Consider the following 23729-nt stretch of genomic DNA (forward strand, 5'->3'; position numbering starts at 1 on the left):
GAAGAAGAAAAAAAATGAAAGGGAGTGGCCTTGCAAGGGCAGTTTAATCCTCTCGGCTAAGGCGGACATTTTTTAGAATATGGACTAAAACACTACAAATAATGTATCACATTAAAGCACAGACGATTAAGAGTTGTTTTGTTGGGTCTGCGACTGAGAGGAGACAAGGCCTCGCCAGGGTCGGTTTTGTGGACGGACGTGACGTGCACGAGGACAAGCTAACATAAGAGACAGCACAATATGAAAAGCATACAGCCAGCGGATTCAACCAAACAAGCAGGTTTAAAGAATATCCTTCACCTCAAAAGAAAAAGAAAAAAAGACTAAGGAGAAATATAAAACCTATTGTATGGATCTGCACCTGGTCCAAGATACAAATTGCTCTTGGATTTAAGGACCCAACCTACTTGATCAGTCTGGATGAAAACAAATGTAAAAAACACTCCAAGGACAAATGCACCTCATGTGAATTTCCCTTCGAGCGACTCGAACGGCAAAGGGAAGGAATGTTCTTTTGATAACTATGAAACTTTAATTTAATTTAGTGGTTTGGGTGTTTTTACAGGCACTTGAAAATTGCTTGTTCAATTCTACTGACTCTTGCATATACATTTACTCTTCGGTTATCATCGTTCATTTTTATAGTGTCATTATAACTCATGCATCTCCCCCGTACACTTGAAGAGATACTGCAGTTTGAAACCCTTACTACATGTACACATCAACATCCTAACACTCGTCTTAGCACTTAAAAGAAAACATACACAAATGACGCTGCTCCTTCGTGGCAATGTGTGTAAATAGTAATTCAATATGAAAACAATCAGAGGCAGAATTTGACAAAAGCATTGTAATTACTGTATTTATAGTAAAAATGAAAATACTTTATTCCGCCCCTTGGGATTCCTCACAATGACACAAAACAAGGCATAGCTCCACCCTATAGGTTCAACACATGGAAAGAGTAATAGCACATCACCAAATTCCTTCAGTAACAGAAGCTACACTAATTGCCATGTGAGCTATCATATGAAGTGTTGTCTTTTGACATGGCAGGGAAACAACAGTGCATCATTTTTAATTAGTTAATGGTTCCCCTTTTCTACGTATGCCCATATTTACAAGAGCAAGAGGTGCACAAGGTTCAGGCGTGTGAAAGTACAAATGATTGCGAGTATCAAAGGCTATAGGGATTTGTCTTTACCAGGCTTATCAGACCCTCTGCTTTCTAAAAAAAAACTTTTAGAGTGATGTGAATGAATAAGAAATGCGCAAAACATAAATGTAGATGCTCAGGCTCACTTTTAATTGAAACTCACTTTCGAACAGCTAGTTTAAATTATAAATTAAAAGCTTTGGATTCCACTAACAAATATGAAATAACATACTCCTCATATTTGACAGCAGGCTAAAAGAGAAAGCACAACAAAGATAAATCCTATTTTTGCTAATAATTGGGTAGCAACACTGACGTTAGTATGGTGTCGGCACCTCATGGCTCCTTTCTGTATAAGTATCCATCCATTGAACATTAACCTGACTCACAGAATGGAGTTGCTGCACCTCTTGACTAGCTACTATGATGCTGAACACTGTAACAAAGGTATTATATGCCTGGTACGATATAATCTCGCCTCTACTTGGATAAATCATCCATCTATTATTATAGTGCACTACACAGAGGTGGTTCTTATCTAACATTGCCCGGCAGAAGTAGCTGGAGATAATTCAAACACAGAGCCTCTGTACTGTTGCCAGACTATCTCTGCGCAGCGCACCCCACTTCCAACACACACAAACCCAAAATAGGTTACACTGCTGCACTTTGAAAACTTACAAAGACGTTGCATCCTCTCGGGCTCATCAGCTGCACAAGATAGCGTGTTATTGCATATTTTGCTTGGAGTATGTATGATAAGATACGCATTCAGACAATAGCTGTATAGTATCTACCATCAAACTGGCTGTATTCATTGACTGCATGATGTTACACTGCACAGGGGGATCTGCCTGGGAGACTTGCTTATCTTTGGGGTGTGTTTCTATTCTTCAACTTGCCTCCCATTATTTATTTTAAAGAAAAAAGAAGATACAATTTAATATATTTATTTATGTATTTATTTCAGGTGAGTATGTGCAATTGAATCATCACAACGTTTGCCCTTAAATCTGTACTTTCCAACTGCTCTCTTAAGAAAGCATTCACACGTGCAGTTAACACATGGGTTATCATAAAGATCAATACTACGATAATAAGTTTAGTGCTACACACACATACACACACTCTCCATCTTCTTTATAGTGTTGCTATTGATCTAAATCCTCCCTGAGAGGTCAATATCAGCTCTTAGTATAAATGAATGCATCCACCTGAAATGTTTAAAGCACTGAAACAACTTAAGAGTTGTGGTCCAAAGTGGAGCGAGTAAAATACATAATTTGACACAATTGAACACCATCCTTTATTAAAAAGCAGCATAACTTGTTTACATTTTTTTTGCTAACAAGTTTTCTGAAATTGAGTAGGCAATGTTGTTTATCATTTACTTTTGAAGTAAAACTACAGTCCCGCTCTTATCCTCTAAATGCTGGCAGACGCAGGCAAATCACTTAAATAAGATTATTTCATGTTAACTCTTATCAGATGACGTACCTACCTATTATGCATTATCTAAATACTCACAAAAATTATCCTACTAGAAACAAACCTACCTTTACGTCTACTTTAGCAGTACAGGTTATTCAGTCTTTAATGTCAGTTAATGAGCATTTCCCTGTGAGGGCTTCTCCAAGGCACAATACACTTCACACACACACACACCAGTCCTAAATGTCCCCCTTATCATCCACTATTCATCCTCCAGCCTCATGTGATTCACATTTTATGCATGTGACTCTTTAAGGTTGTTTATTTGCCACAGCAAACCTGTCTCAGAGAAAGATGTTAGTTGAAACAAGAGAAATAAAAATAACTGAGAAGAAACTTACCTGGGCTGGAGTATTGTGTTTTTTTTACACTGGACGTCTTCACACTGTGTGTTGTACTACTATATGTGTGTGTTTACGGGATGCCTTCCTCTAATGCATACGGATGAGTTTCATGCCAAGGTTGGACACAGTGCATATTCAACCACTTTATCAAATGTTTCAAAATTCTACAAAATGACGTTTCCTAGAATTGTCCAATGGTTTTTAAAAATGTACTGTATTGGGTTGAAGCAATTCATGAAATCATAAGTTATTGTGTCAATTCCTCAGTAATATATTAGAAACAATAGCTCGTTTAGATAAACTTCTGAAAAGATAAACCAGCAAGTCTGCTCTGGGTTTAACTGGGATCCCCCCCTAAAGCCAGCCAACTCCTCAACTCTTATTAGTTAAAAGTGCTTGTAAGATAGCTTGGTGTAAATGTAGCTTTTACTTTGTTTCACTAATATATTTGTACACAGACATACAGGGATATGTTTCAGAGATATTCATGCCATTTAAAAAAGGAGCAGATTAAGCTAGCTAACCGTTTTAAATGGTGTTAAGTTTATTTTTTTTATTTAAAAAAAAAAAGTGGAATCTCATTAAACAGCATTACATCGACTGTCAGGTCAGAAATGTCCACCATATTCCATCACTGCTTTTATGCTATAAACAGGACATAAGCAAGCTTTAGCAATGTAACATTACAAATTAAAATTAGCTAATTTCGGTTACACATTACAATAAGGGTACATTAATTAACTGTTAGTTAATGGTCAATAAGCATTAACTAAGCATTAAATAACCATCAATAACGGCTAATGAGCATTAACTAAGCATTTAATAACTGCTTAATGCTTAACTAGGCATTAGTTAACTAAGCACAGCAAAAGCTTAACCGAGCATTGACCTACTGTTAATAACAACGCATTTCCATTTAATTCATGCCTAATAAGCATGAACTACACATTAACTAAATGTTAATAGCATTGACTAAGCTTTAACTAACGGTTTAGTAATGTACCCTTATTGTAAAGTGTTACCCTAAGTTCTATGCAAGAACTGCTGTATGTTCTGAAAGACCTTTAAATGTAGTGATGCATAGATCTCCACTTAGCCTTTCTAAATAAATAACTGGACTAAGATTGAATTTATACAAACAGCTGGTGCACTCCAGGATGTTAGCACCACAGGGAACCTGGCTACCAATCCATTTTTAGACTTCATATTCATATAACCAGCACTATGTCACCACAGCACAGCTTGAACTGAGGCATCCATCTTTTCAGGAAATAATTATCCAGGCCAACACTCGCACACAACAGACAAGTTAAAAAAAAAAAAATCTCCGAACCAGGTTACAGTTCTTTTAAAAAGAGCCTGTGATTTATCATTTAAGTCTGTTGGAGGAAGATATTTTGTATACCCCTTTATTGGTATCAAGATCATTTGACAGTCAAAAGCCCCTTGGTATCCAGTTATATGCTACGCAGAGTGAAATACTTAAGTTAATGGTACACAATATTGAATAAAAAAAATATAATGCACTGCAGTCACAAAATGAGAAAACGAGTCAGGCTGCCTGCTATGTTCCGATATAGGACACAAAATGTCAGTTCACTGATGTGTGACTTTTTGAAAGCTGCTGGTTGCTGCCGGGCAATAGCGCCTGAGTAGACGAGGGCTCATGGCAATTGCCTCAAGTGGTGTCCTCCCCATCCTCCTCCTCCCCCTCTCACCTCCTGTCCTCACTGGACATCCACAGGCATGCCATAGTCAGGGCTAGTGCTGAACTGAATCTTACCATCTGCTTCCTGCTCTTCAAACACTATGACCTGTAATGAAGCAAAAAAAGAATACTGCTTTTAGCCAAGGTCGGGAGAAGACAGGGAGAAAGTGGGCGGTTGAGTGCAAAACGTCAATATATGCACACACTCGCTCAATAGAAAAAGTTGGGAAAGGCAAGAAGGACAAAACTATATATATATACAATGGATTTAGCAAAGGCACTGTTTCCAGAAAGTGCCCCCAGAGTTCAACAACAAATATACAGGTATAATGTATACTGAAACTTTCACGTATGAGTAGACGTTAGAAGAGAGAGACTGAAACACACATGGTGAAGGGAATTCAGGTAGACTTTTTAGAGAATATTCTGTGAAATCTGTGAATATATTGGATGTGGATGATGATGCATGGATGGAAAAATGATGCACTGTGGCTGTGTCTTGATTCAGGGGTTGCAGCCTACGTAGGACGCAGTCTCGCGGTCTATGAAGGCTATAGCCTATGAAGGCCGATTTTAAGGCCGGTTTTAAGGCCAACAAGCCTTGTTAAACGAGATGGTCTCCGCAGGTCTCCGTTTACGAGCATTTCCGGTTCACGTAACAAGCCATTACCTTGCGTGACGACTCGCCGCTCCTGTGCTGCCTAGCAACCCTGATTGCTGCCAACGGAGACAGCCTTGTCAACGGAGGAAAAAAGAAAAAGAAGTTGCCGACCAGACGAAAAGAAAAAAAAGTACAAGAAAAAAAGAAAGGAAGATAAAAGTTAAGAAGATGGAGCAACACGTTGCTGTTTTGTTATTTTTTATTTTATTTTATGCCATCTCTGAAAAAAACGCAATGAATCTTGGGATATGTTGGGCCACGAAGGATCCATCTGATGCAGCCTTCAAAACCGTGAAACAAAGGCTGCATTTCTCGGCCGCATATGAGGAGCCTTGCAAGGAGCCTTGCAAACGGGACAGCCTTTGCGCGCCGCTATGACGCAATCGGTCTTCAAATGCAGCCTACGTAGGGTGCAACCCCTGAATCAAGACACAGCCTATGTCAACTGAATCAGACCATGAGGTCATTTTCATTTGTCATGTTAGCAGTGCCACCCATAGGCCAATAGCTGTCCAATTTAGGATATTTGGAGCAAAACTACACATGGAAATTAAGCAATTTACTTTAACCGATTAGTTGATCCTCAGAGAAAAACAACAGGAATAAATTGGTAGTCTGTGTGTGTGTGTGCGGGTGCGTAAATGCAAAACATTGTCCAAGCTTCTCCAGTATGGATTAGATGCGTTGCTTTTATCACAGTTAATGGAACATTTTGGATTGTTGGTCAAGACCTGAACATTTGATGAGAGTGGACGGGCATTTTTAGTTATTCTCAGAACTATTGTGGACAAAACAAGTAATTGATAAACTAAGAAATGAATCCGAAGATTAAGCTATGAGAAAAAAAAGTGGTAAACAAACACGCAGGAAAGAATAAACTCTTTGTGATAGGTGACTCATGCTAAACAAAAGATTCTGTACAGATCTTTACGTCACTGGCATCATTAGCATCAGATCATCAAGGCTAAACTGTGGCTTTGCTATAAAAAAAGATTCTCCTGAATATGAAGATAAGAGAGGAGTACATCACCTGGTTGTCCCCTCTGTGGAGCCAGGGACCAGGGACATAGAGAGTTTGCTGAGGACCGATGGACCAGTACCGTCCCAGATTCTTGCCGTTGACAAACACTACACCTTTGCCCCAGCCCTGTGAAAACAACAAGTGACTGAACAAGTGGTCACCATGTCAACAGGCAGGGACACCCAATGAAATGCTGGTGATAGGTAAAAAATAAAGAAGAAAGAAAGAAACATGTTGACGACAAGCCTTTCTCTCTAATAAGATTCACAGATTGTGCTTTATAAGCCCGGTGTTGTATTCTATTATCTACAGCCAGCCACTTCCATGTTGAGTCTTAGCAGTGGGGGGGGGTAAAAAAAATCATCAGAGATTTCAGGTATAATAGGTGGGAAATGATCAATGACCGTTCAACCGGCACTTGTTGGAAACTTGGACTTGTTCGTTCAAATAACTGCGTTACACAGAATTGCATAGAAGTGGAATTTCTACCACAGTTGTCTGGCCAAAATTCATGTAATACGGATCAGTGTACAGTAAACTATACAGAGCATGTAAATAATCTATTAAAGTATATATGGCTTGATTCGGTAAGAAAAATAAATAAATAAATAAATAAATAAATCTGATTTAACGTGAATTCTTAACTTAGTATTTAAAAAAAAAAAAGAAAACACCACTCAATATACCGTGATGCAATCCATTCATACAGTCCTATAAAACAATATTACCTTTTGGTAGTTTATATGTACTAAGGGGTTATGGAATAAATGCAATGTGAGCATGTAGTTTGGAGTGCTGCTGTATATATACATAGTACTAGCTGTGCTACTCACTGGAAGTTTGATGAAGGTGTCTTTAGGAGAACTGCTCACATAGAGTCTGGCCTGGAAGAAAGCTGGAAAGGAGGGCCGCTGTCTCACAGTCATCCAGTGACCTGAACTCTCAAGTCTGTAAAAGAAGGGAAGACTTTGCACTGCATGTTTTATGGCACGAAAGCACATATATCGGTTCTGTAATGTATTTTTTAGATACATTCTGCTGCATTTTTTATCATCAGCTAGCAGTATACAGTGTGTGATGCCATTTGTATGTATATGCCTACAGCAAATGTCAGGTGAAAGTTTTGACAAGAGAAATAAGTCAGAATCACTCTATCTTTTTGCCACATACAGTTACAGGTTATATTGTGCCTCCAAATATTCAAAAGGTTGCCATGATGGAGGATCAAAATCCCTTAATATTCAAAAGGTTGCCATGATGGAGGATCAAAATCCCTTACCTGTCTATGCATGGTTAGTGTTTATTCATGCAGGGCTTCAGGCCCTGACATTTTCAAGGTGGTGCGGTAAAGAAATTGCTTTTTTTCAGTACATTTAGTGAAACCAAAAAATTCATTTGGAAGTGTATCGAGATAGTCCACAGAGCATGAATATAAAACTCTAAAGTAACAAACTACAAGGGCAGCCAATTCTAGCAAGTAACTCAAATGTTTATTATCTATTCTATGCAACAAATGAGTTGCATACATATCATTACTGCATAGGACGACACCCAGAGAGGATGCATGTTAACAAAGATGTGTGTGATTGGGAAGGTTTGTGTAAGACATTTGGCTTCCATCTGGTGATAATGAAACCTAATTGCACCTGTGTTTAGCAATGAAAATGAAGGCATTATACATACACATACTCTTGTAATATTAGAAAATATGTAGGTATGTGCATTTGCACCTTGGTAATGACTATTATGGAATTGGTTCTACATTGAAAAGTTCCCCCGCCATGTCTAACAGTTAGCAAAATACCTCTTGTATAACAGATTGTCTATTGTCTGGGCCGCGTGGTAGTTGTTGATGCATTTGTGTGCACTGGCCATGAATGTGGGGTTTCAAACATTTTCAACACATCTGCCATGCGAGTAACTGGCTGTTGGGAGCCCTTAGACATGGCATATGTATTGCTTTGACAGTAGAAATGTTGGCTGCCTCCAGCCGTGTAATCTACCTACTGTGGGGCTTACAATTTAAGATGTTAAACAGGAGGCGCTGAATTTGTCCTGTTCCAACTGAAAGTGGTTAGCGGGTAATCAGCATGTTTGAATGAGGAGCAGGTGGAGCAGCGAGTGTAATGACAGAGCAACACATGACATGTAGGGACACTGGGTAATAATCAAAAAGACACAAACCTGTTTACAAAGCCTGGCTTCATACCCAGACTATAAATAGTGAAGTCTCGGAGGACCTTCTGGTTTAACTCGATATCTCCAACAAGACCTGAAAAGGTGAGACACTGTTAATTCATATCTTCCAAGTTCTGTAATGACAAATTCTGCAACAAGATTTTGTTTGGACTGAAAATCTACATAACATAACGGAACCGTTCCTACCTTTGCGCTGCTCGTCAAGGGTTTTCCCATAATTCACTCTTCCACTGTTCTCCACCAGTAAACTTAGAGTTCTTTTTCCCTTTGGTGGAAAAAATACATAAAAACATGAGAACAGGCATTTCTGGACATGCAGCAGTATTCCTCAAGCAGCAGAATAAACAAAAAAAGAAAAAAGAAATGAGGCAAAACCTCTTTCAGCTGGTTTTAGCGATCAATCAATGCCAAGGTTGAGGTTGATGACTCAAATGTGTTGTTTGAAGGTTTTGCTCTTGGGCTTACTACTGGGACCTTTGCTGGCAAAAAACACCTATCAGCATCCCCCCCGAAGCTTTCACAGTCGCGTGTCGTTAAATATTAAAAACTATTATGCTTATCCACAAACACTCAGGCTTACCTTGCCATCAGGGAGTATTAGTTCCTGTGTCTTATAATCCAGAACACCCACAAAATGTTTGTCCAGGAAAACCTAGGGAGAAAAGAATTTCAAATGAAATGGAAGGGAAGTACTTTGACAAAACTCAAAAAAAACAGCATGCAGCACTAATGTGTTTCCAAAGTTCATGACATCAACTTTTGTGAAGTGCAGGGCTGTTGTAACTGCTTCACAGAAGTGCCAGAGAGACTTGGGCTTGTTAGTCGCGCTTCACACTTACACACTGACCAGGGGTGTAATTTCTAACAAGAAAATGACATGTTTTCTTTATGTTCTCACAAAGAAAGGAAAAGTGTGATGCATTGTGTCGGCGTCTGTCCTCCTTGTCCTCACCAGCGCTCGGTCTCTCACGTTGTTCTTTGAGTTGAGGGTTCCTTGGCTGTTGACGGTGGTCTCGTATAGCGTGTAGCCGTAGGACTGACCATTGTTGTTGTTGACAGGGAGATTCTCCATGTTCACCGGCCTCTCTGACTTCCAAGGCTAAAAAAATAAAATGAATAAAAACAAACAAATGAGGAAAGTTCTGTTAGATTAGTGTAGTTCAAATGTGCTGCGGAAATCTTTATTTTTAGAGATGTTTCTTGGTTTTTGGAAACGGTAACATAACGTTTGCCTCTCATCGCAGATTGGATCTTGTGATTACTGACGCACAATCGCTACTTGCACAAGATGGCTTCCCCCCCAAAGTGATGATTTATCAAACTTAATGAAGCTTTCCTGTCTGGAAGCTTTATTTTTTATATGGCAACTTTCCCTTGGGAGAGGTGCATTATGCACTCTTCACAAAACAATAAACACTCCCCCTGCTCTGACCTGATTAACTGCCTACCTCCAAACACATAGATACAATATCAAATTCACACGTTCCACTCGAGTCTTCTTCAAGGCCACTGATGAGAAAAACACAATTTTATATTCTTATAAAACGAGGATGTGAGGCCGGTCAGGGGCAAAGTAATTGTCATCGCAGAGGGAAGCAAATTATTACGGCGAGGGGTGAATAATTGATGCTGTAAGCAAGTGCCAGACGTGCTGCATCTGGTCAGAATATAAATGCCCTTCAAGCTGTAAATGGCTAGACTGGACTCTGGACATAATGAGACCCTGCTCCAAAGAGATTTACTATTATTTATTTTTTTAAACAATTTTTTTTCTTCCCATTCATATTTCATTTCCTCAACAACCTTTACACAGTCACACACAGCTATGCACAGTTTATCACCACTGGTCCCTCATTGGCCACTATAGTCTCGACAGCAGTTGTCCATTAGGGACACTTCTCTCTCAGATAAATCAAGCAGGCGATGACTGCAGCAGAACAGCTACCTTGTGATTTTCCGAGATATTCCATTTCACTTACAACTTCCATCAAGGAAATAAATGTAACTCTGTAGGGGTTTAGTTTTATACATAAGAAGAATGTGTGCTACTGTACATCTGATGATTGGTTATCATTTGGATGGACCAAATGGAAGATGTGCAGGGAATATTGTAGCTTTCTTCAGATTTTTATTTAGAGCATACTATTTTAAACCCTGCTCAACTAAGGCTTTGAATGCTTTGTTTGAGGCAAACACATGCATGTATGTCAAGCTGAAGCATTGATACATCTTGCATGAAAAATCACTTGTTCGAACATTTTCCAAAGAGAAGTCTAATCGAAATCTAAGGTACGGGTGGCCACATTGAGTATCTGTCTAATTGTAATGTATGGTTGTTTTTTATCATTTGCTAATGTTAACTGATTGTAAAATTAGGCTAGCAGACGTGCTCTAAAAAAAATAAGAATAACCAAGATGAGAAGGCGTATGTTTGAGTAGTACACAGACAGTCTGAACATACAATGAATTTACAGCAAAACACCTTCTTCTATTTAATTGGCTTTTGTGTGCTGCTCATGTAGAAAGTCCTTTTTCTTGCATCGCTGGTGTCTTGTCAGCAACCTTGTAACTCTGTTTTGAGCAACCCTATACACAGATGATGTTTGTTATTGTTGTGCCTCTATAGCTTACCTTGTCAGTGAAATGCAGACTGTCCCACAGAGACAGGTGCTGCTGGATGACAACAGGCTGGTACGCTCTCCTCTCCTGCAGTGAGGGCAGCTCAGGGAGAGGCTGGGCTGAAAAATACAAGGGGGAAAATAAAGAAAATTGAGTGTGGGTTGCAAGTCTTTCCATTCGTACATAAATTTCCATTTTTATTGTTTACCCAGGGGGTGCAAACACAGCCCAAACTAACTTGCTAAGGAGTTTTTGTAATTCATTTTAAAGATGTACATACATTATTCAACAATACATTGTTATTCACAAGTCACTTAAAAGGTGGAGTCACCTATTCTGGTGAATGATTGTTGTAAAAAAAAAAGAAATTTGTTGTCAAAAAAAGTGAACTCACGATCAGCTACCTGTCCGTACAGTGTGTGCGCTGAAGGTACTGGTGTTAATACAAACCAGTTTTAACTAAACTGGTATGTAAACAAAGGCCCCACCCTTAGCAAGCAAGGTGTCTGTTAACAAAGCCTAGACTGTGTGTTAACACCAGCATTTTTTTCAGCATGCACACAGAACGAACAGGTAGCAGATCGACAAAAGGGGTTCTACAGAATTGCTGACCCCACCTTTAAACGCAAAACATACATATTAGACATCCTTCTGGACTAGTATAAACCGACCTGCAGACGATCCCATTGTGCATCCTTCTTGAAGGACTCTTTATACTGAATCACTCAAGGTCGATCATAATAGTAATCCTCCCTTGAAAAAAAAAAGCTTTTAAGGCTCCTTGGGTGAGCCATTTGCCCTCGAAACAGCAGCATCCAGTTTGTGCTTCCATGTTACAAAACAGCCTCTTAACAACTATTAACAGTGGTTGCCCATGCCCTCAAACTGCTTTTAAAAAGGTGTCAAAGCATGCAGACACACCAGGGGTACCTCGGCAGAAGACTTGACAGCATCTCCATATCAGCCAGTAGTAACAGCTGGATCACTTAAGGAAAAGCTTTGGGGATGATTGCCAACACCTTTCTCCTAAAAGGCTCGCTAAGACATTTACGAGCCAGTGCCTTTGGTAGTGTTAATAATGGGTCATATCACAGAGAGGACGAGTGCACATTGAAGAAGACCTTTCTATGAAAACATGTCACAGATCTGTTTGTATTTTTTCTTCCCCAAAAACAAAGCCCATAATATCCCAAATGTCCCATCTATTCCTGTGCAGAAGAGGCTGCGGCGATGTTTTATAGGGTAGGAGAAACATGCAGTTTATATTTGACATTTGATGTTTACACAAATTAAGACTAGAAGCTTTAGTGCGTAACTTAGTTGACACAACGTTGATTAAGCCTATCAGCTCCACAAAATTGAGCTGATTTCTCTGCTAAGAAAATAAAACTGGACGTACAGCAGAAGGTATGAAATCCATGTGTGATTCCCCAAAGGCTTACCTCATGTAAATGTGCCAATAGTGTTGTTCTAATTACTCAGAATTACTCATTAGGAGCGACATCAGTTACGCACTATAGCTTTAAATCATAAAATGCTACAGGAAGAACTGGTACATTCCGGCGGTGAGCTGGCATTGACAGGCTGTGTAGCTGTGTGTGTAGCTTCTTTAATATCATATATAGTGCAATTTCTGACAGCTTTTTTTGATAATGAGAAAAACCCAACAGCGAACGTGTCAAATGTGTACTGTAAGAGCCATGTTCTTGTCAAAGATCAGTGTTGAGCTTTTGACACATCAGCCTGAATCCATGGTAAGTATTGCCAAAGCTACACCACAGGGTGAAGAGTAGCTGACACCGAGTTGTGCACGAATTGACAAGCAAACAATAATGAAACCACCAAGCTGATCTAATTAAAGAATCATGTCATGCGTTTGTGGTTGCTGAGTAGAACACAAAGCTTTTTGTCAAGAAGACTCCCTCTCATATCCAGGCTGCTCATTGTTAGGCAGACAACAAAAACACAAGGAATGAATCACGCTCAGGCAGCCTTTCAATCTATCTTCAATCACCACAATTCTGGGGAAAATGATCATTTTGTCGTGCAGGACTCACCATCCCAGTTTGCCCAAAAAATAAAAGCTACTTTTCACACTTCTGCCCCCCAAAATACATTAAACTTCTGCCCGCCAAAACGTCTAATCACCGTAAAAGGGGCAAGAGTATGTCATTATCACAATGGGTGGTAATTGAGGGTCTTTGATTTGGGCAGAAGACACACACACACACACACACACACACACACACACACACACACACACACACACACACACACACACACACACACACACACACACACACACACACACACACACACACACACACACACACACACACACACACACACACACACACACACACACACACACACACACACACACACACACACACATCTAATCCAGCCTTGTAATGATATGCAAAGTTATCCTACTTTAGCCAACAGAGAGCAGGTTCTACAAGGAGAATTAACTTAAATGGGGGAGGAGATGAAAGGGAAGGGAGAGGAAATGAGAGACCAGAGAATGTGTTGAGGCTTCGTCTGAGGCAGCAACAACATGCAACACTCACCGTGGTAGAGGCTGAATAAATTCCTCAGAAGATGGTACTTGGTGGTGTAATCCCCAGCCTCGGATAATGGAGCATCGTAATCTGAAAAGATAATGCGCTATCAGAACAGCGGGCTTCGAGAGCCAGGGAGAGGCACGGATGCCTCTCGTCGTGGCAGATGCTTTCACTGTGTGCTCGCCTATCAAACATCTTGAGAGACGTGAAAGCAGGGCCGAGACACATTTTTGGGGTTATCTTAAACAGGAGGATGGAGCCGTTTGAGGCGGAAAAAAAAGAAAAGGTAAAGGGCATTCAGAAGAGAGAAATTCAGGTATGAAGAAGACTGCCGAAGGGTCAGAGGCGGCCTTCCCACCCGCAGAGCTGTTTTCCGAATTTCTCTCTTCCTTTTTTCAAGAAACGAGGTCATAACAATGTTACGTCCCCTAGAGGAGGATAAAAAAAAACATTGTTCCGTCTTTAATTTACATTTCCCTGTGCATTTTATGAGGTAATGAATTCATTAGTGTGCACTACATATTCATATTTCCATCTCCATGCCGAAGGTCATGTGCTCAGGAGTAGGGAAAGGGCCATCTACGCACATAGGCTAAGGCTGTACGCACACGCTGTGTTTCAAAAGGGTCATTGTTTGATAAACAAAATGTTCTTACAAAATTAATCATGTCATAGTTTAGCCTACTTTGGTGCAGAATCGGGGGATTTTCAAATTTAGGATAATATAAGCGTGTGTAAATGTGTGTTTGTGACATGAAACATTTTCCCTCCTTAGTCACAGGGAATTATGTTTAATGAAATGTTATTTGTTTTTTTAAATGCTTGTCAAAAAACAATTCACAATCACTGCACATAATAATACATCGGATTTATAAAGCACTTTTCCAAATGCTCAAAGACGCTTCACACTAGCAGCTAAATCATGCAAAACAAAAACAAAACGCAAGGGTGAAAAGGTGTGTTTTTCAGGGCTGTTTTGAACGATGAAAGAGTGTGTTGGCATACCGTAGTTTGTTACCATAGGTCTAGGATGAGGTATTCCAACAGCAAAAGCCCCACTCATGAAGCCAAAATTTGTCCCTCCATGAAACATGTAGAGGTTGATGGACATGTCCATCTTAAGGATCTCTGTCACCACGGGCAGCATGTCTGTCAACAAAAAAAGTGAAGGAAACAAACATATAAGACAAAAGGCCAAAGTCTCTCTGACATAAGTGAGTAAATCAGAAATCAACAAAGATTTTACATTAACACTAGAGAGAGCAAAAGCCTTCCATTTGAGTACAGCTTTAACAAGCCAGAGCCACTGTTTTAATAATCCCATCGCCCCCAATTCCACTTCAATTGAACCACAGACAGACCTTGGGCCACACATCCTATTACAGGTTACTATAATTCATTACGGGGATAATGCCTCACACCCGTAAAATATTGCCTACCTCCCTGGTCAAATTAGACACCGAGATTTTTTGCAGCGAACATAGCCGAGCATATAATTAAGTATTCAAATGGGACTTTAGTAGCCAAATTGCCCTGACTTCAATGATTTGAATCAAGGGCATGAGCTTTAGCGAATAACAATTGAGGGGTGAGTGACAGAGCCTGGACTCGGTTGGTTTCACGGCGGTGGCCCGCGGCTTTTACCAACCGCTGGGCGTGTCACTGTCTGCAAGAGCACTGGACTGTCAAGGACATGAATCCTCTCGGAATATTCCAGCCTTCATTTCAGGCTTGTGACACTTTTTGAATGGGGAGCCAGTGTCTCCTTTTTCCTATTCCCTTTTTGAAAACTATTTTTTTGTAAAGATGAGGATGTTTGGCGGGGAAGACGGACAGTAGAAAGGAGGCTTGAAGCTCTTTTATATACAGTATATGGGGCTCTTTCTGAGAGACGTTTTTGAGAGCTCTCTCAACATGGCAGTAGCAGGGCGTTGTGACTACCATTAATCTTTACAACATATATTATAATAAAATATCACCCTCATGGCCTCTATGAGAGATATATTTGTACATTTATATTGTCCTCATGTGTTCATGACAGGGAGCTGAAACAACTTGTGGACATATTAATTATTTAATGCACAAAAAATGAATTCACAATTTAAAAAAAAACAATTAATTGTTTATTTATCAAATGCCAAATATGTGCAGCTTCCGAAATGGAAAGATTTGGTCTCTCTCTCTCTCTCTCTCTCTCTCTCTCTCAAATATTTAGAAATTTATATTTATTAAAGTACCCTTTTTGGCCACTTGTAGTAGCACTTTCTACAAATCGTTTTAATTGTGGGTGCCCCTTTTGTAAGCAGATGGACATGCATGTAGGTCAGTGTTTTTAAGTTACTCAATACATTTACTTATTTTTTTTCAAAGCAAGCAAAATTCTACCTACCCATTCATGTAGTACAGTTTAAAAAAAACATAAATAAGGTTTTTAGGTTTTTTTAGGAGTAATAATCTGAATTCTACAACCCTTCTGTAGAAGTGACAGGATGGACAGACATGCCTTCTATTGATTTGCATACCATGCATTTAGCTGAGAGAGCGATTGTAAACATTGCTTTTCATTGTATGAAAACAATGATAATCTACCCAGGATGCTTTAATATGTGCAGCCAGGTATATAAGCAGCCTTTGACTCACTCATAGATATACATACAGTAGATGTAGACATTGTAGCATGTGATAGTGATAGAGTAGGAATGTACACATTGATACGGTATGTTCCCTATCAACTGAAATGTGGACACAGAAGGGTTCACGGGAACATGAGATGAATGGGACTCCTTACAGTGTGTAACACCTGCTCCACCTGGGTTTTGCTTCAGTCGCTCAGAATAAAAGTGGAGCACATCTTTGAACAATTCTGTACAAGGAAGCGTTTGAAAAATCTGGCCTCTGAACATCAAAGATACACGGCTCAGAGACAAAGCTAGGAGGATGGGACGCCGACTGTAGTTTGTGATACTTGGCTCACACACCTTACCGTGCATGAGAGTAGTACATAAATCCTTGACAAAGACACAAAACGAGGAAGAAATGACCATAATGCTAAGCTGCACTGAACGGGCTGGGCTCTGTGCCTTTTTTGTGAAGTAAACCGTAGTGGGAGAGAGAGATGGTCTCCGACCAAACCAGGAGAATATATATATCTCTCATACCCCCCCCCCCCCCCCACCCCCACCCCAGAGTACTGACTCTGTCCTTACCTTTTCTTTCCCCTGGCACACAGGGCTGTTTTAATTTCAGCTTAAAGGGTTTGGCTTGAGCCTTTCTTTACCCCTAGGGCACAGGGACTCTATCTCAACCCCTCAAGACGGCCTTTTTTTTTTTTTTTAAACCTTAACCCATTGATGACGGCTGCTGCGCGATGCCACATTGGCTCTCCTGCCTGATGCTGCATCGTGCATTATTACTTTATCTAATTTTCATGGCATTCCCAGCATTGAATGCACTGTCATTGGTTCAAATACACATGAGGTGGGTTTTGTTGATTTTTTTAAGACCACGTGACCACCTAAAAGTTGTGTGGTTTGCCGAAAATCATGTCAATCAAAAAAATTAAAAATTAAAAAAATAATAAAAAAAATACGCCAGCTATGTCGGCGACAGAACAGTTAGTGGCGTTTGGTGCGCAGAATCAAGGTCTACTATAGACTACTGACGAAAATCACACAACACATTGCATCTATTTATTAACAATATTTAATAATTTTTTAATTCATCTAATTTTGACGATTTTTAGAAATATTTGTTGGTTTGTAAGCGCTAAGGGAGCATGTTTAAATAAAACATGTGAACCTTAACTTTTAAATGTATTTTATTTCATGTTTCTATGTGCTACACAGGCTTAGATATTAAGGTTTTGGTAGACTTGACAATTCGTACTATTTTTTCAGAAAACCCTCAGGCATTAAGGACATGCATCCTAGATTGCCATAGTCATCAATGGGTTAAGAGATTCCGTATTGGCTCCAAGCACAAAAAACAGTCTCTTACTCCAGTCTTTATTTGGCAGGTTTTATCGAACTTCTACTCAGAAAAAAAAACTGTGTTCTTAACAAAAAATCCATCAGTAGAAATCCGCAGTGTTACCCTCTATGCGAAAACACACGCGTCTTACTCTTTCCTGGGATGAAGGATTTAATAGCTCTCCCTGAGGAGGAACCTGTCCACCCCATGTTAAAAGTCTGTCTTACCCTCAGCTGCAAACACATGATGAAGTTCTCCCCAAAGATCAAACCAGCCAGACCAGTACTCCATCACCAGCTTAGGCTTCTGGGGCTAGTGGAGGAAGAAGGAAAGATAAGGCGTTTAGTGTTGCTACAGTTTTTTGGGGAAAAAACCTAACACAAGCTTGTTTAAAAACAAGATATATGACCTTTCTGTTTCTCTTTGGAACTACCTTACTGCACTAGCACACACATTTATTTGAATGAACTGGCTTAAATGATTAAAAGGTTGTCTTTCAGGCCTCCAATTATTCCTTTCAAGGTAGGTAAATGGCCATACATTTTCACTTGGATATTACCTAAGACAGTTTATTTGATATGTTAAAGCAAGGGTTGTAAATAATGTGTACGTTTGATGTTTGATACGGTCAGAAAACTTGTAATGGCCGCCTCCGAATTCTACAATGGTTGGGATTGAATAATAATGAAGAATGAGAACCCTATTACTGTATAAAGACAGTGTGACACACAGCTCAAACTCACTTGTATTTCATCCAAATACTTGATGGCATTCGGGCGCAGTTTCTGGAAATTGATGGTTTCCAGTGCTTCGGAAGACAAATAAGGGTGGAACAATTTATAAACATTACAAAGATGCATACCATCAACAACTTTATGAAATGATTATTGCTTATAGGGTTGTAATTAAAAAGTGGAGTCAGCAACTCTGGAAAAAGCTTGTAGTTAAATTCACTTTTTGTTAAAGTCATTAAATATCTTCGCACAATCCGCTATCAGTCCGTACATGTGCTAATAAACAGCCTAGGCTCTGTAAACGGGCAAGTTGCTAGCTACGGTGGGCCCACTTTGTAAACATGCCCTTTGCTTACAGAGAATAGGCTGTTTAACACCAGATTTCTCGTTGGATCAGGAGATATTCACAAAGTTTATCATAGAATCAATCAATCAATCAATAACCTTTATTTTCACTCGAAAGACACTGAGGTTTCCCTAATTTACAGTGACGACGAGCATACACAATAAACAAAATCACAAGGATAACATATATTGAGCAGAGAAAACAGAAATAAAATAGTATAAAAATTAATATATATATTAATTTACATGCTGAAAGTGCAAAGTTCTGGTACAACACCGAACCCTTTGTGTTCTGTACAGCAGCTGCCTGACACAGGTTCGCCCTTGGTTATATCTTGTGAAAAAACAATACACCAACGAACACTCTGTATACAGTATGTATGTGTGTGTGTGTGTGTGTGTGTGTGTGTGCGTGCGTGCGTGCGTGCGTGCGTGCGTGTGTGTGTGTGTGTAGTCTCTATTGTCTGTGCAGTCTCTATTGTCTGTCTCGGACCATCTGACAATACCTCCTTTCACTCCTCCAAGCTTGAGTCCGTCGGTGTTGTCTGAGGTCATCAACAGCTCTGTGATGCCCCTTGACACTAACGCCTGGAAAGAACAGATGCATTATGGGACATCCAAACTAAACAGAGGAGGTTCTCTCTGAAATGTAACTGATTTTGTTTTAAACTTATAACGAGAGTGAGTTTGTTAGTGAAGGACAGTGGGGAGAACAAAGTAAACAAGAGTACTCCCTATCGGTAAGCTACCAATTATTGTTGAAATGAATGTACTACTTCTTCTCTTACCTCCTTGATGAAAGGCATGTACGCTTCGTCTTTTGCGTAGGCGCCGTATTCATTCTCCACTTGAACTGCGATAATTGGGCCGCCCTTGGAGTACTGCGCATTAATTAGCCAATGAATAGAGAGGACACATATTAGGGCCCTGGCACCAGTTGTTGATAATTGTTTCTACCCTCAATACAGCCAAATTTTAAAAAGAAACTCTGTGAAATGGAAATCAGTGACGCATGGAGCTGTTTAAAACGCAAATGCTAAATGGTGCATTGTATTGCTATCGATGCTCACCATATGTTGAACAGCAGCCAGTTATTACAGCTTTTTAGGGGGATTGGTAACCATTATTGTATTTGTTTATTTCATAAATGGATAAAATACTATTGTGCTTTTTTAGGATAAGGTTTTTTTTCTTAAATTACGTGAGTAATTTAAGAAAAAAGTTAATTGACAGAGGTTTTTTTATGCATTCAACAATGGAAACTACAAATAACTACTTTACTACTAACATTTCTATGGTGCAAAACATGAAAATACCTGATGTGGAACAACTTTCTTCATGAGCTGATTGAAGAAGGACTTGACTGCCTCAGAGAATCCTGGGTATGTAGTTCTCAGTTTCATTTGAGGGTCACGCAGTAGCCAACTGAAAAAAGGAATCATAACAAAAATCACAAAATTGGAACATATCACACAAGTTCTTCAAAGTGTCATGCTGTGAACTCTCTTTAGTTTTTTTTCCGGCTATCTGGGATAATCCCGCCTACCTAAGCATGACTATCGTAAATTGCACCGCAGAGCAAGTTGTGCTTCACTGCGTGCCCCTGGAAACCCTCTGCTGTGATGACTATCACACAAATATTACCTCACGTTCCCTAAGGGCAAAACTATTCCAAAAATATCTACTCCCAGTGTCTACACCCAATTATCTGTGCAAATCTATTTTGATTACCGAACTAAATAAAATTCCTAATTTCAGTGGGATATACCTGTCAGATTGAATTATTGTTCTCTCTAATAACAAAAAATCTCGCAAACAATCATCTTTCATCCGGGTAACATTAATGGCTTGACTCAAATTAAATATATTGTCCTCTATCCCAAATACATTGTGTATGTAAAGCCTGTACTTCTTTGTATCATATCTGTGTGGGAAGCATTCTGTTGAAACTGGCCAAATGGACAACAGACAGCACACTGGAAATAATTCCCATAAATGAACTAATTATTCCCCACCAGCAGAATGGATTAAGCCCACAGCAAAGAAAACCCCTAACAAACAGATTACCTGAGTGAATCCTTGATTTCCAAGCCACTTTAAAGAGATTAATTTAGTAGAGCCACAGGCTACTTGTAAATAATGCATTACCAATTACTGGGTCTGTAAGGGCGGAGAGAAATATTTGCAAAGGTAACACTTAGTTTTGGTCTTGTGATTTGGTGTTTCTATTTACCTTGGTAGTCCCCCTAAATCCCACTCCGCACAGATGTACGGCCCTGGACGCAGAATCACCCAGAGGCCGAGGCGGGCGGCAAGGCGGAGGTAGGCTCTGAAAAATGCACAAGTGGCTGTCAGTGTTGCTTACTTATAAACACTATACAGTCAGTCTTAATACAGCTGATTTAAAGCGGGATAGAAGAACAATCCCAATTCTAAACAAAGCAGATGTTCGATTGCAAATGATATGTCATTCATTCTTAAAAAATACTTCAAAATTTGTTTTTTGTTTTCTTGTTTTTCAGATCGGTTTTTTCCCCCCACCTTGAGAAGACATCTTGTTGTAACCCATCTGACGGATCAATGTTGTCATAATTAATACATCAGGAATCGCTAAGAATGACTGAGCGCAGTAATCCAACTAATTAATGAAAAACCTTCCTGAAGTGTAAACATACACCTTTTCAGCAGCAGTATCAAATTGTTCCAGACTGTGGAAAGTCAAGCCCTCCTCCAATGCAACAGTGCCACCTGCAGGGGCTTCTCTCTCTCTCAAACCAGAGACTGACCCTGCGTTCCAATACCCCTACTTCCATACTATTTAATATGCCAGAAAAATAATAAGAATGTCCCAGTAAATGCATGTCAAATGTAGTATGCCAAAAAGACCTGGATGCCTTAATAAATCCATTGAATTTTGCAGTATGCGAACCAGCATGCTTTAGTATGTTGTATAGTTAGTATATGAGTAAAGTATATGATTTGGAACGCAGGTGAGTTTTCCTGCCACTCTCCACTTCACTTCATCGCTGCTCACTCTAAATCCAGCTGATCCTCAAAGTTGAACACCCCTCGCTGAGGCTCATGCAGGTTCCACGGCACATATCTAAAAACACACAAAATACAAAGCCAAACTGAGTCTTATTGACATTTTAAAAAGGTGATACATTTCAGTGATTTATAACAATACGTTTCTTTTTTTGTAAACAATCGAGTGCTTTGTCCTTCTGGCTTTCTTGTTAAACTTTGATAGTCATGCATTTTGAATGATCTACTTAGCTTTACCCAGAAAGATTTTCTACTCGATCTGTATATAACCTTCTCCGGTAAAAAAAAAAACTATCTGACATGGTTCAATCATATCACTTGAGGAGGGTACAGTTAATTCAATCAGCTGCGGGTTTCAGTGGGATTCTATACGTACGTGGTGAGAGTATTGAGGCCGCATGCCTTCATCTTCAGCAGCCGGTCCTCCCAGTAGGCTCTGGGGACACGGAAGTAATGGATGGAACCCCCCAGGACGCGCAAAGGCTTCCCCTCCAGAGTGAACTGAGATGAGTTGGCCCTCAGACCCTCCACACGGATCATCTTTCTCACTTCCGGGCGAGTCCTGCTATGGGGTGGGAGAAATACAAGTCTTGAAACTGAAAAAAGAACTTGAACTTGTGCAACTCTATCAAGAGGCAATGAAAACATTTAAAATGTATTTCTACGATGGGAAAGCGACCTAGTCAATGAGTATTATTCCCTTCAGCGAGATATATAAGCAAAGTTGCATCTGATCAGAAATCTCCTTTTTGGAAATCATAGTGGCAAATAATGGTTGCTCTTGTGTTTGCCTAGATGTGTGTATCCTCATGAGCAAACACTGCATTTGAATGTCATCTTAACACTGTACATGCATGCACATCGTGGTGCTAAAGTAAGGTGTGTGAACCTGCTGCTAAGTACATGTACACGCCCTCAGCCATCTTGCAGCCAGGGTTTAGCAATGGCTGATAATCAATACTAAAATCCACTGATTTTCACAACTAATCAATTCACCACGAAGCAGAGCTTTTCTCTTCTACATTTCCATGTCCAGGCTACACCATTCAAGATAAAACAACATGATACTGATCAGGGAGAAAGGTTTGCATTGAGACTTACCTGTGGTGATTTATTTGCACAAACACACAGCAAACTGAGGCAAAATGACGACACAAGGTACAGTGTTGACAACGGAACACGAAGTTTAAAGTCCACTTAGGTGAGCGAGGTGAAAGTTCAGAAGGCACTAGAGCAGAATACAGGGAAGGTAATGCGCACAAGCACATTGAACCTGAGGCTGCCTGTTAACTTATCGACTGTTAATGGGCGCGGTGGTGGAGAGTTTAGCAAATTATAACTAGCTCTATTAAATAAGAAGTGTTCGCCTTACCTCGTGTACCGATAAACGATTATCGCCCCGACAGCACAACACAGCAGGAGTAAATATCTTCGGCAAAAACTAACCATGGCTCTGAAGTGCAATAGTTTGAAAACCTCTCCTTGCCCTCTGGTTTAATCGACCGACTTTAGTCTCGCCGGACCAGTTTATGTCACGCCAGTCCAGTAAAGCAAAACCTGTTAAAATTACTGATATGAACACACCAAACAAGTTGAGCTACCCCATATTCACTAACGCACTTCACTTTACTTCCGGGATTAACTATTTAAAAAAGTGCTCTGTGGAAAAATGCAATTTCGGAAGCTGGCGTTTATATAATTTGTTAGTACGGAGGGAAACTGGCGTGGCGTTATCAGCAACAAGTAAACACAAACACGCAACTGTCACTCCTCTCGTGTAGGGACCGTCTCACAATTTTACTGACGAAAAAAAATACGGTGGCCCACAAGGCACATCTCTCAAAGACACGTCTCCTCTTCTTTGATAGACTTC

General features: G+C 39.9%; 1 protein-coding gene across 6 annotated transcripts; it reads right to left on the reverse strand.

Annotated features, from left to right (window-relative positions):
- Positions 1 to 3399: 3399 nt before the first annotated feature.
- On the reverse strand, positions 3400 to 23594 carry LOC307248591 (beta-galactosidase-1-like protein 2). Of its 6 annotated transcripts, none has more exons than XM_080025017.1 (20): positions 23229 to 23594; positions 22958 to 23084; positions 22233 to 22421; positions 21846 to 21914; positions 21045 to 21140; positions 20128 to 20236; positions 19600 to 19692; positions 19318 to 19399; positions 18476 to 18540; positions 17960 to 18044; positions 14769 to 14912; positions 13770 to 13850; positions 11212 to 11318; positions 9533 to 9679; positions 9161 to 9232; positions 8767 to 8845; positions 8566 to 8653; positions 7215 to 7329; positions 6391 to 6507; positions 3400 to 4805 (listed from the first exon to the last, which is right to left on the reverse strand). In XM_080025017.1, exons 3-20 carry the CDS (start codon positions 22394 to 22396, stop codon positions 4719 to 4721), a joined length of 1800 nt encoding a protein of 599 aa, XP_079881143.1. In that variant the 5' UTR covers positions 22397 to 22421; positions 22958 to 23084; positions 23229 to 23594; the 3' UTR covers positions 3400 to 4718. The 6 variants fall into 6 exon arrangements, with proteins under 6 accessions (XP_079881143.1, XP_079881144.1, XP_079881142.1 ...); XM_080025018.1 differs by having other exon boundaries at positions 22958 to 22991; positions 23229 to 23263; XM_080025016.1 differs by lacking the exon at positions 22958 to 23084 and having other exon boundaries at positions 22233 to 22418.
- Positions 23595 to 23729: the final 135 nt, after the last annotated feature.

This window comes from Ammodytes marinus, assembly GCF_949987685.1.
Source record: "Ammodytes marinus genome assembly, chromosome: 3".
In the NCBI taxonomy this organism is placed as follows: Eukaryota; Metazoa; Chordata; class Actinopteri; order Uranoscopiformes; family Ammodytidae; genus Ammodytes; species Ammodytes marinus.